Raw genomic sequence first — 16,944 nt, forward strand, 5'->3', positions numbered from 1 at the left:
ATTTTTTATCATTACCTCTACAAGGCACCGATCGCTCTTTTTTTTAACGAGTCTTATGATGGCGCAAGCGCTTGTCTGCTTGTGTCTTTCAGCATTTATGTCAAGATGAGCGGAATAAGAAATAGCTCCCATCCTGCACAATTATTTGCAAATATAGCCGTTTTATTTAACTTTGAAGCTTATGATTATTGTTCATGTTCACAGTAACCAAATAATAATATCCCTAGTTTAAAAAAATATATGGTCCTAGGTTAGGATCGATATTTTTGTGTGAGGATTGATATTTTTGATACAACATCAGTATCGGAATTCGATACATTAGAATCGATCCGCCCATCCCAACAAAGACGCCATATCTTAGGCGTTTACATATCTATAACTATAGATACGTACAAAATCTATTTAAATCTAAATTGGGCGTTAAGACTTGCCGAGATCTAGCGCCATCTAGTTGATAAAATCTATACCGCGCTAAACAGTTACAAAACTTTTTTTTTTCAGCAGTTACAAAACAATCGGTTCCATAAGTCAGTGATTCGGAGCCAAAATGCGTGTCCGTGCACGTGTTGCTGTGTTGATGTACGGGGTTCTGCGAATGTAACGAATGACTGCATGTAGGCTAATGGTGAATATAGTTTAGATAGCTAGACACTATTTCAGGTAAGAAAGAAGCCGCATGGTTCCAATCGATCGTATTTACAATTTGTCTTTACGTGTTACCCGTTAGCGATGCCAGTTTTACATGTAAAGCCCCGTTGTTGATTTTCTTCATACAGAAAGTAGCCTAAACTTCACATGGCGAGAGGAAGAAGGGCTCAGACAGACTCGTGTGCTTCAAGGCAGACCAGGAAGAAAAGACTGAATGATGAGTCTGCTCAAACTCTCTCCAAGAAGCCGAAAGCTCACAAAGAAGGCAAGACACAATCAAAAACTGGCTAACATAAGATATTAATAATCATGTATGCGTTATGATGCCGTATATCTAATATATCATCCAGTGTTGCAATTTGTTATACCAATGATTGCGCAATGAGCACAGGGTGATCCTATATAATGGCTTGAAAACAAGCACTCTGTTTGTTTAATGTTTTTTGTTTGTCTAATTATTTTTCTTATGTAACAGAAACCTACATACAGGCAAGTGTGAAATTGATTGGAGGTCATAAGAAATTGGGCCAAACAAGTATACTTCATTACATCTACAAAAGTTCCTTGGGACAGAGCATGCATTCTTGTCATCTGCGCCAGGTAAACACAAGCATGTCGTGCTGCTAAATTATATATATTGAGGAGCTAGTTATCAATTTTCTTACTTCAGTCTCCAGCGAAAATGTATCAGGATAGGTTTATTTTTGAAAGTCTACTTTTGCATAGCCACATACCTTGAAATCTTGGCTACAAAAAAGCTAGTGAACATTTTCACCAATATTGTCCAGAAAAAGAAACAGATAATTGAACACATGTTGACCTTTTGTGACAACTTGCCCCAATAGCTGGGCCTGTTGCCACACTATAGGGGGTAAGTTGTCACTGTGTCTTTGACAAGTAAGGTTGTCTCAGGTGGTAACAATGAGAAATGTTTTAAAAATATAGTTTATAAACAAGTTTCTGGTTCGTAGAAATGTAATCTTTGTGTCCAATTTGGTTACATATAGCATTAATAGATATATAATTTTCTACAAAAAATATCTATTAGTATCTAATAATATTATTTTTTAAGTCAAGAATATATCGTGGGGTGAGAACCAGAGGGGCGTAAGTTACATTTCACCAACTTTACAGGAGGGCCAAAACAATATATTACCATAGTTTGATCTGACTTTGTGTGCTGATTTAAATCTTTTATAATAAAAATGCATACACACATGGATGACAGTATACTTATTGAACACTATTTTAACATTTATTTGAAAATTTGATTTTTTAAAAAAAATTAAAATAAGTCACATGCGGCTTTTTGGCACCAATGTTTCATTCCATTTCCTATATAAAAACATGGGTGTATCTGATGAAAATATGAACAAAGCATTACATTAATGAGTTTAAAAGAAATAACAATCTATTTTGATAAAATAACATATCACATAAAAAGTCCTTGCATCTAATTAGTTAATTGAATGTGATTCATTTTACTAAAATAGCCACTTAACAATTTGGCCAAATGGGTGATTGAAAAGCCTTTACAGATGCCTTTTGTAATAATACAAAAATATGATATAAAATACCATTAACTGAATGATACTGAAGTAATAAATTGCATAACTAATTATTATTAACAACTAATTAATAACATTTTGCCATATTACCAACTGAAAGTAGGCTCCAGAACAGTGAGCATTTGAAATAAGTTACTGAATATTGAGGACATGACAACATAACAAAAACAATGTGTGTCATAAAGAACGTTTCAGATGGTTTTGTGTATGAGGTAGTAGCCTACTCTGATTTTCCTCAAGGTACTGCTTTGCTGTGTCTTTCCTGCAGTAGTGTGATTCAACAGTGGGGAAAGACTTAATGTGATCTCTGATCCGATTTGTGTTGTCTTCTGGGATTTTGTTTCCAGGTGAATTCTTTCCCTGCAGGCTTGTGGGAGACATTCCTAGATTATTTGGATGACCAATGCCTGCAGACCTTGCAAATTTCTCTGAGATATCAAGTGTTTTCAAAAAGAAATCTTTGCATACTCAAATTTGCTTTCCCTGTGTGGTGAGTTGGTACTCAGTGGTGTTCTGCCGCTTTGACTCAGTAAGAGTTGTCTGTCTCTTTTTCAGTTTAGTCACTGTGTGGTTGATGATAAAGTCCTTCTGTCTTGCCACACCTCCCTCCTTACTGACTGAGGGAAATTGTGATTGCATTTGTAACGACACGGTAGCACAGTCTTTTTCCCTGACCTTTCGAACTGAAATATGAATGTTTTTTGAATTCACATAGCTGTTGCCCTGTGTTAAGCAGCCTTTTTCGTACATTTTTCTTCCAGTTATCAGGGTCTCTCTTTCTTTTCCTTCCTCTTTTCTGGATCTCACTCTCACCCCTGATTTCTTCAACACTCACTGGCTCTAATATCAGGATGACATGCTCTTCCTCAGTTTCCCTGTGCCTCTCTACTGCACTGTCTGCGTCCTGTGCCTGCTCCACTGCACTGTCTGCGTCCTGTGCCTGCTCCACTGCACTGTCTGCGTCCTGTGCCTGCTCCACTGCACTGTCTGTGTACTGTGCCTGCTTCACTGCACTGTCTGCGCCCTGTGCCTGCTCCACTGCACTGTCTGTGTCCTGTGCCTGCTCCACTGCACTGTCTGTGTCCTGTGCCTGCTCCACTGCACTGTCTGTGTCCTGTGCCTGCTCCACTGCACTGTCTGTGTACTGTTCCTGCTCCACTGCACTGTCTGCGTCCTGTGCCTGCTCCACTGCACTGTCTGTGTCCTGTGCCTGCTCCACTGCACTGTCTGTGTCCTGTGCCTGCTCCACTGCACTGTCTGTGTCCTGTGCCTGCTCCACTGCACTGTCTGTGTCCTGTGCCTGCTCCACTGCACTGTCTGTGTACTGTTCCTGCTCCATTGCACTGTCTGCGTCCTGTGCCTGCTCCACTGCACTGTCTGTGTCCTGTGCCTGCTCCACTGCACTGTCTGTGTCCTGTGCCTGCTCCACTGCACTGTCTGCATCCTGTGCCTGCTCCACTGCACTGTCTGTCCACTGCAGCCTGCTCCACTGCCTGTCTGCACTGTGCCTGCTCCACTGCACTGTCTGTGTACTGTGCCTGCTCCACTGCACTGTCTGTGTACTGTGCCTGCTCCACTGCACTGTCTGTGTCCTGTGCCTGCTCCACTGTCTGCATTCTGTGCCTGCTCCACTGCACTGTCTGTGTACTGTGCCTGCTCCACTGCACTGTCTGTGTACTGTGCCTGCTCCACTGCACTGTCTGTGTACTGTGCCTGCTCCACTGCACTGTCTGTGTACTGTGCCTGCTCCACTGCACTGTCTGCATCCTGTGCCTGCTGCACTGCTTTGTCTGTGTACTGTGCCTCAAACTATGGTCATTTTTTGTTAATCCTGTAAAGTTGGTGAAATGTCATTTACAGTGTAAGGTAGTGAGTGTACAGCTTGTAGAACAGTGTAAATTTGCTGTCCCCTCAAAATAACTCAACACACAGCCATTAATGTCTACACCTCTGGCAACAAAAGTGAGTACACCCCTAATTGAAAATGTCCAAATTGGGCCCAATTAGCCATTTTCCCTCCCCAGTGTCATGTGACTCGATAGTGTTACAAGGTCTCAGGTGTGAATGGGGAGCAGGTGTGTTAAATTTGGTGTCATCGCTCTCACACTCCCTCATACTGGTCACTGGAAGTTCAACATGGCACCTCATGGCAAAGAACTCTTTGAGGATCTAAAACAAAGAATTGTGGCTCTACATAAAGATGGCCTAGGCTATAAGAAGACTGCCAAGACCCTGACACTGAGCTGCAGCACAGTGGCCAATACCATACAGCAGTTTAAAAGGACAGTTACATTGTAACATTGCATATGTTGCAATGTTACAAAAATATAGTGAAATAGTGAAAATTTTGTTTAGAGGATAGATTTGACCAAATATATGCTAATTTTATAGGCTTTTAAATTTGGAGTTTCATACCAACATGTAAATTCACATATAGACAAAACAGACATTTGCACAATTGGGCTTTTACATTGTTTCTTTGTTTTTTATATGCAAAGTGATTACTTCCTCCTGTGTTACAGTGTCTGCAGGAGCCTTTCATACGCTCGCTAAGAGGCTACAAACTGCACCGCACAGCCAGCCCCTTTGACCGGAGGGTCACTTGTCTAGATTGGCACCCCACCCATTCCACCACTGTTGCTGTGGGCTCCAAGGGTGGAGACATCATCCTTTGGGATTATAATGCACTGAATAACACAACATTCATACAGGGGGTAAGCTGGATCAAAGTGAGGGATCTCTAGTGCTTTATAGTGAAATCACAGTATTGTGAAATATCTGTGTGATTTTGCAGTTTAGTATACTCATATCAGTGATTGTTAATTCACTTAAAATGCACTATAGTTACCATAAATATGAATGTGCAAATAGCTTGTCTATTGCAGTATATTATACATCTGTAATTAAGTGTAGAGTAAAAGTAAAGTTTCCAGATTTCCACTGTTTACAACAAAGGATGCCGTTTTGGCAACCGCTCAGATTTTCCCTCTGTTCTTTATCTAGATGGGTGCTGGAGACTCAATAACAGGCATGAAGTTTAACCAATTCAATACCAATCAGCTGTTCACCTCATCTATTTGTGGTGCCACCACCCTGCGGGATTTCAGTGGATCGGTTATACAAGTCTTTGCCCAAACAAATTCATGGGAGTAAGCAAGTTAGCTATCAGTGTTTGTTTAAGTTGGTTCTTGAGAATGAAAGAACTTGACTGTATATGCTTACTAATTACACTGGAGTGTGTGAAGTTTAGGATAGCTGTGACATTTTCAGCTCCAGTGAGGACTAGAGAGAGAGAGAGAGAGACAGACATTGTGATGTTTTGATCACTGAGATCCAGCACAGAAGTATAGGACAATAATATCTTAGAGAAGGTGTAATTTCAATATAGGTGAAACACCTAATTTTGAAGATTACTCCTAGGGGGGAAAAAATCATATCACAATCTTGTCTAACAATCAAGGCATGAAACTTAATTCCATGTCATAGATGGAGTGGGCATTGTATGAAGTGTATCATTTTACTGCTCCTGAGGTCTTCTGATTGGTATGAAGCTAAATAACAAAACCTGTGATAGACTGGAATATTAAAGCAAATTTATTTATATGCTGCATTAAAGTTGTGCTACATTGATTGAACCAAGTGAAAAAATACACTTGTATACAAAATACACTTATATTTAAGATGCATTCTCTTAAAGCAAGTCTAAATATCTTATATGTTGCTGCTTGTATCTTGTTTAAGGATTTTTGGACCATTTTAAATGGAAAACAAGACAAAAACACTTGATAGCAATAGGATTTGTTGCAGTGATTTTTTTACTGAAATAAACTTAATAAAAAGTATTTATTTTCCCTTTAATTTATTGAATGCCATTAAAATGTATCATAAAAGATGATTTTGTCCTCTGTATTGTTAGCAAGCACATTTAATACAACCTTTTATGTCAGGGCACAAGCTGAATATTCGGTTAGGAGCTAATGAATAATCGTTGCAATAATCGTTCTAATAATCGTTAGATTAGTTGATTATCATAATAATTGTTAGTTGCAGCTCTACTCCCAAATCAGATATTTTATCGTACCCCAGTCTGATCCAAAAAAGTATCGTAGATACCATTCACTTTAAATCAGGCTTAAAGAATAAGAGAAGTGTTTCTGTTCTGGCAGACCTAAATAAAGCAGCATAGCTATGAATTGAGGGATAAAGTAGGTGTATGCCTGGCTGAATGGATAAGTCTGTAGTCTAGACTTAAACTGAGAGAGTGGGTCTGAGTTCTGAACACTGCTAGCATGACTATTCTATAGTTTAGGAACCAAATATGAAAATTATCTCTCTCCTTTTGTGGATTTTGGTATTGTTAACAGAGTTTTGCAATCTTAATGAGCGTGATGGATTATAGCATGATTGAAGGTCACTTAAGTGCTTTGGAGCAAGACCATTCAAAGCTTTGTATGTAATTAACAGAATGTTAGGGGCTGATGTGATCATATTTCTTGGTTCTAGTTAGCACTCTCGCTGCTGCATTTTGAACCAACTGAAGTTCATTTATTAATAAACCTGAAGGACATCCACCTAGTAATGCATTGCAATAATCTCGTCTTGAGGTCATAAAAGCATGAATTCGTCTTCAGATACAGATAGCATGTGTTGTAGCAATTTTCTGAGATGGAAGGTCCAAATATTGGACGTTTGTTTTTCAAATGTTACATTGCTATCAAATATAACACCTACATTTTTTGCTGTAGAATTTGACTTTACAGTACATCCATCAAGAGTCATATTATTTGTAGCGTCTTTTTTTTAGTTTTTTTTTTTTTCAGTAATTAGTACTTCTGTTTTATCAGAATTGATTAAAATGAAATTTCTAGCTATTAACTCTTCGATATCATTTATACACTGTGTTCATTTTGAGAACTGTGGAATATCGACGGGTTTTGAAGAAATATAAATCAGACTGATGCGTAATTCCAATTTTGTTTCTGATGATTTCGATTATATCAGCAGTTACAGCTATAATCAAACCAGCCCATCTGGCACTAGCAATCATGCCACAGTCCAAATCATTGAGATCAAATTTTTCCCCCATTCTGATGGTTGATGTGAACATTAACTGAAGCTCCTGACCCGTATCTTCATGATTGTATGCACTGGACTGCTGCCACATGATTGGCTGATTAGATAATTGCATGGATGATTGTTGGTGCCAGATGGGCTGGTTTGAATATTTCTGTAACTGCTGATCTGCTGGGATTTTCACACACAACAGTCTCTAGAATTTACTCAGAATGGTGCCAAAAACAAATAATGTCCAGTGAGTTCTGCGGATGGAAATGCCTTGTTTTTGAGAGATGTCAACAGAGAATGGTCAGACTGGTTTGAATTTACAAAGTCTACAGTAACTCGGATAACCGATCTGTACAATTGTGGTGAGAAGTATAGCAGCTCAGTCAGAATACTATTCTGAGATGTGGGTTGGCGCTGTTTTGGCAGCACGAGGGGGACTTGCACAATGTTAGGCAGGTGGTTTTAATGTTGTGTCAGATAGGTGTATATCCAGGCCTTTTGAATAACACTTAAAATATCACTGTTAATTGTAGCAACACCTCCTCCTCGACCTTTCAGACGAGGCTTATGTTTATAACAATAACATGAGGGAGTAGATAAGTAAAGTAAGTAGTAAAATATTCATATGTTTTAATCCAGGTTTCAGTCAAAAAGAGCAAATCAAAACCATGATCTGTAATTTAATTTACAATTAGTGATTTGGATTTAAAAAAAATCAAATGTTTAGTAGCCCTACCTTTTATATGATGTTTATCTTCAGTTTTTTTTTCTTTTTTTCAAGTTTGAAATCAGTCAGATTTTTTCTACATTTCTTAATGAGGGTTTTGTGTTTGGTAGTTCGGGAAACAGACACAGTCTCTGTGTGTTTTAGTTTATGTGACCTGTGTGACGTCTCAAGGCAGCTAGCAGACGTTTGGATTAGCCAGTTTTTCTGCTTCCTGACCTGGGCCTCAGTTAGTCAAATAATATCATTATTAAGACTATGAGCCATATCACTAGAGATGAGACTGGAACCTTTGCTGTAGGGATGGAGTCTGTCTCTCTTTAGCAGGTTAGGTCTTCCCCTAAAAACTCTTCAAATAGTCTATGAATCCTATGCTATTCTATTAATTGATAAATTAAAAGTATTTAAGGCATTATTTTTGAAGACATCCTCACAATGCAACATTTTTCACAAGTGCCTAAAACTTTGGAATAGTGCTGTACATTCAAAAGTTGTATGTGGTTTCAAAAGTTGTATATGGTTTCAATACCGCATATGTCACTCTCCTGCTGCAGTTACTGGTACTGCTGTGTGGACGTGTCTGTGAGCCGTCAGATGCTTGTGACTGGGGACAATAATGGAAGACTTCTCCTGCTCGGCCTGGATGGACATGCGGTTAGTTTGTAAAATTAAAACCAATTTTCTTTGCCAGAAAATAAGTACAAAGCTGTCGGTCATACTCTAGAACATCTATTTTTTTTCCACATAATTAGATTTTCAATGAGAAGCTGCACAAAGGAAAAGTGACCCATGCAGAATTCAACCCTCGTTGTGATTGGCTGATGGCAACATCTTCTGTTGATGCTACGGTCAAACTGTGGGACCTCAGAAATATTAAAGACAAAAGTAGTTATCTGACTGAAATGCCTCATGAGAAACCAGTCAATTCTGGTAAGAGACTATATGACCTGATATGTTAGGAGGGGTAAAAGTAACAAAACTGTGTCAAGTTGTTGATTTTAACTTGATGTTAAAAGAATAGTAGATAGAAATTCTCTCATCATTTATTCACCCTAATGCCATATCAAACTTTCTTTCTGAGACATACATGGTGCCTCGGTATGGAGCTCTCCAGTTCTTTTGCTGTTTTTGTTTGTTTTTCCTGTGTTTAGTAATTTATTTCTGATCAGTTTTACCAGAGACGAGCTGCTAAATATTCGGCAGCACACGCCAGACAGTCTTTTACCGGTTTTTGATTATTCAGATGTTGTGTTGGACATTTAAGTCGGAGGAGCTGTGGTGCTGTACAAGCTTGCTAAAAGACACAAATGTGGGAAGTGCGTTGGTCAAGCTCCGACAACATCCATCTAGCGAATCTCCACTGTCTTACTAACAAAAAAGATGAATTCCCTTCACCTGGAAAAATAAGTACTTTGCAAATTCTGCTGCATTGTGCTTCACGGAAACCTGGCTGAGTGAAGCTATTCCGGTCAGCACATTACATCTACCGGGCTTCCAGCTGTTCAGAGTGGATTGCACTGCTGAGTTAATGGGGAAAACGAGAGGAGATGGAACCGGTTTTTATATCAATGTATGTTGGTGTACAGATGTAACAATGCTAAAGATGATGTGCTGTCCTAATTAGAGACACTCTTCATAAACTGTTAGCCTTTCTACTTGCCGCAGGTGTTTTCCTTGTGTATTCTTGTATCTATATTTCTCCACACGCGTGTTTGAATGCAGCATTGCAATAGCTGGCTGATCAGATAACAGACACAACACCCGGACTCACTTATTATTATTCTTGGAGATTTTAAAAAGACAAATCTCACATGTGAACTGTCCAAATCAGCACATTACATGCCCCACCAGAGACAGAAATACACTGGATTATTCCTATACAACAATAAAGGATCCATATCACTCTGCCCCATGTGCAGATTTAGGACTATCTGATCACTGTCTGGTTCATCTTCTTCCGACCTACAGGCAGATACTAAAATCAGCTAAACCTGTAGTAAAGACTGTAAAAAGTAGAACCAATGAAGCAGAGCTGGAACTACAAGCCTGCTTTGTCTGCACTGATTGGAGTGTTTTTGAAGCTGCAGCCACAGACCTGGATGAGCTCACAGATACAGTGACATCATATAGCAGATGAGGACATGTGCATTCCTACTAGGACTTATTTAACATACAACATGACAAACAATGGTTTACATGAAAAACTCAGGCAGCTTCGTCAGGCCAAAGAGAATGCTTACAGAAGTAGGGATAAAATCTTGTACAATCAGACAAAATACAGACTGACAAAGCAGATTAGAGTGGTTAAAAGAAGCTATTCTGAAAAGCTGAAAAAAAAACTGTTTTCAGATAATGAACCTGCATCAGTTTGGAGAGGTCTGAAAGAATTTACCAACTACAAGACAGCATCCCTCAACTGGCTAATGACATGAATGTGTTTTACCTAGTCACACAACCCACACCCGCTCTGACCTTCACAGCACACAAATATTTACACCTCCTGCCACTGCCCTCCTCCACTCTCCTGCTACTCAACATGCACTTAAGGTCTGTGAAGATGATGTGTGCTGGGACCTCCGGAAACGGAAGACAAAAAAAGCACAGGGCCCAGATGGTGTTTCAACCACTTGTCCCCATCTTCACACAAATCTTCAACAGATCATTGCAGCAGTGTGAAGTTCCATTGCTGCTTCAAACCTCCACAATCATCTCTGTCCCAAAGAAACCCAAGATCAAAGGACTTAATAACTACAGACCTGTCCCTCTGACGTCTGTGGTCATGAAGTAATTTGAGAGACTGGTGTTGGCCCACCTGAGGGACATAACTGAACCCTTTCTGGATCCCCTTTGATTATCTTATAGAGCAAACAGGTCTGTGGATGATGCAGTCAATAATGGGACTGGATTACATATTTCAACATCTAGACAGAGCATTTCTCTTGTCCCTCTACACAAATGATGACACCAACAAGGACACCCCTGCCAAGCTCCTGAAGTTCGCAGATGACACTATTGTCATCGGCCTCATCCAAAATGACAATGAGTTTGCATACAGAAGGGAGGTTGAACAGCTGGCCATCTGGTGCAATCAAAACAACCTAGATCTGAACACGCTTAAAACAGTGGAGATGATAGTGGACTTTAGCAGGAACACCCTTACATTAACCCCGCTCACCATTCTTAATAACACTGTGGCAGCAGTGGAGTCATTCAGGTTCCTGGGCACTACCATCTCACAGGACCTGAAGTGGGAGAACCACATAGACACAATTTTGAAAATGACCTAGCAGAGGTTGTACTTCCTTCACCAGCTGAGGAAGTTCAGCCTGCCACAGGAGCTGCTGATACACTTGAACTCAGCAGTTATTGAGTCTGTCCTCTGCACTTCAATAACTGTCTGGTTTGGTTCAGCTACCAAGTCAGACATCAGAAGACAAAGGATAGTTTGGACTGCTGAGAGGATTATTGGCACTCCCTGCTAGAACATCCAGAGTAACAAAAAGGGCTGGTAAAGTCACTCTTGATCCCATTGACCCAGCACACTTCCTTTTCGAACTGTGGCCCTCTGGCCGGAACTACAGAGCACTGACCACCAGAACAGCTAGGCACAGGAATGGTTTTTCCCTCAGGCCATCCAAGTCAAGTCAATTTTATTTGTATATTGCCTTTCACAACACACATAGTTTAAAAGCAGCTTTACAGAAAATCAGGCATTAACAGGATAAAACTGTAATGTCTATAATGTCGATGAGTCATCATTGTGTAATTAGATAAAATACGATTTTGAATTGTGTTTAAAAATAAATAATTCAATAATAATTGTATTTATAACCCCAGTGAGCAAGCTAAAGGAGATTGTGGCAAAGAACACAAAACTCCAAAAGATGTTGGTTAATGAGAGAAAAATAACCTTGGGAGAAACCAGACTCACTGTGGGGGCCAATTCCCCTCTGGCTAACATCATGAATATAATGCCAATATTGCTTATGTATAGTTAAAGTCATGGTTTAAAATTATTAAACTAAGTGTTAAGGGTCAGTGTTTAAACATAGATTTTGTATGAACTGTAAGATTAATGACTAATGTCTTTGAAGTCCATCCTGGGTTAACTGCAGAAGTTCACATAGATGCAATTGTCCATAAAAGGAGCATGAAGGTAATCTATACATTTCAAGTGGTTTAATCCATGTCTTCTGCATGTACACTGCTCTGCGCAAGTGTAATGTGCTAGGAAGTGTGAAGCAGTTTATCTGAATGCACCAAGGAGACTGTAGATGTCAAGATTTATAGTGAAAAGTAATAGATTTTGGCCTTTTTCTTACCCATACCCGATTGTATTGCCTCAGAAGACATGTATTAAACCACTCAAATTGTATGGATTTCTGTTATGCTGGCTTTACATAGTTTTTAGGGATTGAAAGTTTCAGACCACATTGACTTGCATTGTATGGACAAAAACAAGTCATATATCCTTCAAAAAATCTTTGTGTTCCAAAGAACAAAAAAAGCCAAACTGATTTCAGATGGCATAACGATAAGTACATGATGGGAGAATTATCTTTTTTGGGGTGAACTATACCTTTAAATGGCTTGACATAATTCTTTCTTTTCTTTCAGCGTACTTCAATCCCACAGACAGCACCAAGCTCCTTACTACAGACCAAATGAACCAGATCAGGGTGTACTGCTCGTATGACTGGTCTAAACCTGATCAAATTATTCTTCATCCTCATAGGCAGTTCCAGCACCTAACGTCCATCAAGGTCTGAAATACTGTTTTGCTGGTCTTTTCCCAGTAAGCTTCTGTTGTAATCAAGTTATTTTAAATGATCCGAGACTAATACATTTATAGATTTTAGTTGTCATTTATTTTTTATTTCAGGCAACCTGGCATCCCATGTACGACCTCATTGTGGCTGGCCGGTACCCTGATGATCGTGTCCTGGTCAATGACAAGAGAACTATTGATATTTATGATGCAAACACTGGTGGGCTTGTGCATCAGCTGAGAGACCCCAATGCAGCGGGTATCATATCTGTAAGAATCTTGTATTTTTTTCCATTTCAATAATTTTTAAATACTACAATGTTCTTCCGGTGTGCTTTAATTATTTAGTCCAGTGGTTCCCAACAGGGGGGTCGCGGCCCACAAGGGGGCCTCAGCGAGCTCTGTGGGGGGTCGCGTCATATTTTGAAAACTTGAAAAGTGTTGAGCAGTGAGGAGAAGATTATTTAGATTAGCTAATTTTATCTGACCAAAAAATTGACAAATTTGTAATTCGTCCTCCACAAAAACGACAGAGTACCACTGATTCGCCTACAGTTGATGATAGTAATGACCCAGGAATACTGGACCCAGGTGAGGAAGCTCCCACCAAGTCTGGTCGCGGTGCTACGAGTGCTAGCAATACGGCAAACACGAAATGCAGGAAATACCAAGATAGCTACCTGAAATATGGTTTTATTTCATTTTCTCGTAGCAAAGACTCCCTGCCCCAGCCACAGTGCATTTACTGCGCCAAAGTCCTTGCTAACGAATGCATGAGGCCGTCCAAACTAATAAGACATTTTCAGACAACTCATCCCCAATACCGCGACAAGCCCGGGGCATTTTTTGAGCGCAAGACAAAATAATTGACTCTCTCGCAAAATGAGATGAGGGAAGTCACAGCTACTGACAAGAAACCTTTAAAAATATTGTATACAGTTGCTGAAATAAATCGCCAAAGCAAAGAAAGGGCATACAATTGCAGAGACTTTGATTTTGCCATGCGCAACAGAGATTGTCAAGGAATTATTTTGAGAGGATAAATCAAAACAATTGGCCAAGATAGCATCATCAAATAATACAGTCAAACGTCGCATCGCAACCATGTCAGAAGACGTGAGAGATCAGCTTTCTGCGCGACTTCGTGGTAATAAATTCGCACTTCAAGTAGACGAGTCTACTGATGTGTCAAAAATGGCACAACTCCTCGCATACGTTCGTTATGAATGGGAAAACTAAATAAAATAAGATTTTTTGTTTTGTAAAGAGCTGCGTACCACGACGATGGCAAACGATATTTTTGAAACTTTGGATAATTTCATGAAATCAAAAGAGATAAACTGGAGCGACTGTATTGGGGTCTGTACTGATGGAGCTGCTGCGATGACTGGCAGGCAGTCCGGGGTAGTTCAGCGTATCAAAAGTGTTGCACCCCTTGCGATTTCAACGCACTGCTTTCTGCACAGAGAGGCGCTACAAAAGAAATGGAACCCAGTCTCCATGGAGTTTTAGATGTGGCCGTAAAAATCGTGAACTTTGTGAAAGCCAGAGCCACCAACTCCCGGTTGTTCACTGCGCTCTGCGAAGAGGTAGGCGCTGATTACCATACCCTGCTGATGCACACTGACGTGAGGTGGCTGTCCAGAGGGCGAGTGCTGATGCGTCTGTTCAGCCTGAGGGAGGAGTTGCGTGAATTTCTTGCGGACAAGAGACCAGACCTTGCTGAGTTTTTGGACAGTGACAAATGGCTCGCTCAACTCAGCTACCTTTCAGACATATTCAGTGAAATATTCGGTGAAATGAACAAGCTTAACAGAGCAATGCAAGGTTCAAACATAAACACTGTGGTGCAGCATGAACGAGTAGAGGCTTTCAAAAGAAAACTACACATGTGGAAAACCCTTGTCTCCTCCGGAATCAGTGACATGTTCGAGCACACCCATGCATTTATTGCAGAAAAACATTTTAATTTTAAAATCATTCAACATCAAATAACAGTGCATCTCTCAAAGGTCCTGGAGAAATTTGATCATTATTTCCCAGCTCTAACTGAGGAGCAAGCAGCTGATTTTCTGTAGATCAGAAACCCCTTCACTGAGAACTTTGAAGCAAAGCTTCCAGCTACTCTGCCATCAAGACTTCTGGAAGAGCTTATAGAAATATCCTCTGATGCCAGCCTGAGAGCCCGTTTCAGTGAGGTCCCATTGGAATCATTCTGGTCTGAAATTGCAGAAGAACACACAGTCTGTCACACAGCTGCAATGAAGGTGCTGATTCCCTTCAGCACCACCTACCTTTGTGAAGCTGGGTTTTCAACCATGACAGCCCTTAAAACCAAACACAGGGCCAGACTGACCCTTGAGGATGATATGCGTCTTGCTTTGTCAAAGATCTCTCCACGCATTGACCAAATTATTACTCACTGCCAGCAGCAATCCTCACACTGATTGACAAAGCCTCACAAATAACATGCAGTAAACATACAAGTATTGTGGTCCCAGACAGCATTCATTTTGTAATAGCCTATATTCATTTTTTTTTTCATACACACTAATGTGAATACTGATATTTTTGTTATTTCATTTCAAATAGGGCCAATTTATAGGCTACTTAGGAGTAAATAAATAATTACAAATGGCCTACTGATGTTTTTGTTATTGTATTTTCAATAGTATGGCTTTTATTTTTGCATAAATATATATGGTTACAGTAATAGACATATCGTTTGTTTGAAAACAAAAAAAATTGTCATCCTTACTGCAAGCTTACAAGAGCGATAATATCATTAAATGTGAAGGGGGGGGGCCCTAAAATATTTTCTTGGGAAAAAGGGGGTCTCAGACAAAATAAGGTTGGGAACCACTGATTTAGTCAACTAGTAATACATCATTCTAAGTAGACTTAAACAAGAAACATACGCAAATACGGGTTTAGCTAACGCATTGCCTACACGCAATACAGTTGAACATGCTTAACGTGCGTTCTTGCAGTAGGGTAGCGGTAACAAACCTCAGAACTAAAGGGGGCGATAGATAGTACATTCGAAATTCTTTGCCATTAAACAAAATTTTTTATTATTCACGTATGTTGCAATAAATATATTGACCTTAACCTATTTGCTCAGCAATATTCTCTTTAAATTGTTGCTTCGTCATCATGACAGTAGATGGCTTGATACAGAATACTCATAATAGGAGTGGATAGTGTACAGCCCTTGTTCGCTATAGGGCCTCTTATGGTAATGTTAAGAATGTAACGTTTACTTGTATGGTGTATGACTTGTTGTCTGACATATTTTGGAAAGCAACAATGCACAAAATGGAGCTTTCTTAGCTAGAAGCACCTGCATTCAGGTACTTTCATAACGTATGTTTTGGCCTTTAACATATTGTTTCCATCAGAAAAAACAAAATCTGTTCAATTTTCTGAATTTCTTACTTTTGCTGTAGCTTCTTTACTACTCTATCTACACCTGAAACTTGGTAGTGTGATACTGAAGATATTGTTTACTCTTTTAGGACAAATTGCTTACAATGTTCCCCATTTGTAAGTGACTTTGTATAAATGTAAATGATAACAATGTAAATGATAACAATGCAGGCACAGCTCCCTGGATGTATTTTTGAGAAACTTCATTGTTAATATTTATTGCTGATATACTACATTTCTAAAATATACTATACATACTAAAAATAACAGCAAGTTAATATACTTTATTTCAGCTCAACAAATTCAGTCCAACAGGGGATGTACTTGCATCTGGAATGGGTAGGTTTTTATTGTAATTTATTGATTATAAACAGGCGTTGCCAAATTGAATGTCAGGAGTGCTACAGGATTGAATGTATTTATAAAACTTTGATACTTGTACACAATTACAGGGTTTAACATTTTGATCTGGAACCGAGAAGACACACTGAACATTGTTAACCAAAAGCATTCACCGGAGAGAGTTGATGAACGTAGAAGCCGAGTTGGAACCTCCAGATCTCAGCGCAGTGCTCAGCAGCATACTCAAAGAAACAGAAGAACATCTGCTGAAGATGCCAAGCTCAAGAAAAAGCTCTCATCACAGTCATCAACAGAGACCAAGTCAAAGACCAAGAGCAAAACAGAATGCAAGACATCAAAAGCAAAGAAGTGAAAGTACATACAGACTAGATACTTGTTGG

General features: G+C 39.5%; 1 protein-coding gene across 1 annotated transcript; it reads left to right on the forward strand.

Moving 5' to 3' along the window:
* The first annotated feature begins 390 nt into the window (after nucleotides 1-390).
* LOC127623299 (DNA damage-binding protein 2-like) lies at nucleotides 391-16,931 on the forward strand. The gene is made up of 11 exons (XM_052097698.1): nucleotides 391-660; nucleotides 777-913; nucleotides 1,124-1,248; nucleotides 4,739-4,930; nucleotides 5,220-5,365; nucleotides 8,559-8,658; nucleotides 8,757-8,934; nucleotides 12,622-12,767; nucleotides 12,887-13,042; nucleotides 16,495-16,540; nucleotides 16,654-16,931. The coding sequence occupies exons 2-11, from the start codon at nucleotides 796-798 to the stop codon at nucleotides 16,914-16,916; spliced, it is 1,470 nt and encodes a 489-aa protein (XP_051953658.1). The 5' UTR covers nucleotides 391-660; nucleotides 777-795; the 3' UTR covers nucleotides 16,917-16,931.
* The last annotated feature ends 13 nt before the right edge of the window (nucleotides 16,932-16,944 follow it).

The sequence above is a fragment of the Xyrauchen texanus genome, chromosome 29 (assembly GCF_025860055.1).
Source record: "Xyrauchen texanus isolate HMW12.3.18 chromosome 29, RBS_HiC_50CHRs, whole genome shotgun sequence".
NCBI lineage: Eukaryota > Metazoa > Chordata > Actinopteri > Cypriniformes > Catostomidae > Xyrauchen > Xyrauchen texanus.

Coding starts and splice junctions, on each gene's coding strand:
- LOC127623299 (XM_052097698.1), top strand. CDS start 796: ATGGCGAGAGGAAGAAGGGCTCAGACAGACTCGTGTGCTTCAAGGCAG. Junction 8,935..12,621: donor TGAGAAACCAGTCAATTCTG/GTAAGAGACTAT, acceptor CTTTTCTTTCAG/CGTACTTCAATCCCACAGAC. Junction 16,541..16,653: donor TGTACTTGCATCTGGAATGG/GTAGGTTTTTAT, acceptor ACACAATTACAG/GGTTTAACATTTTGATCTGG.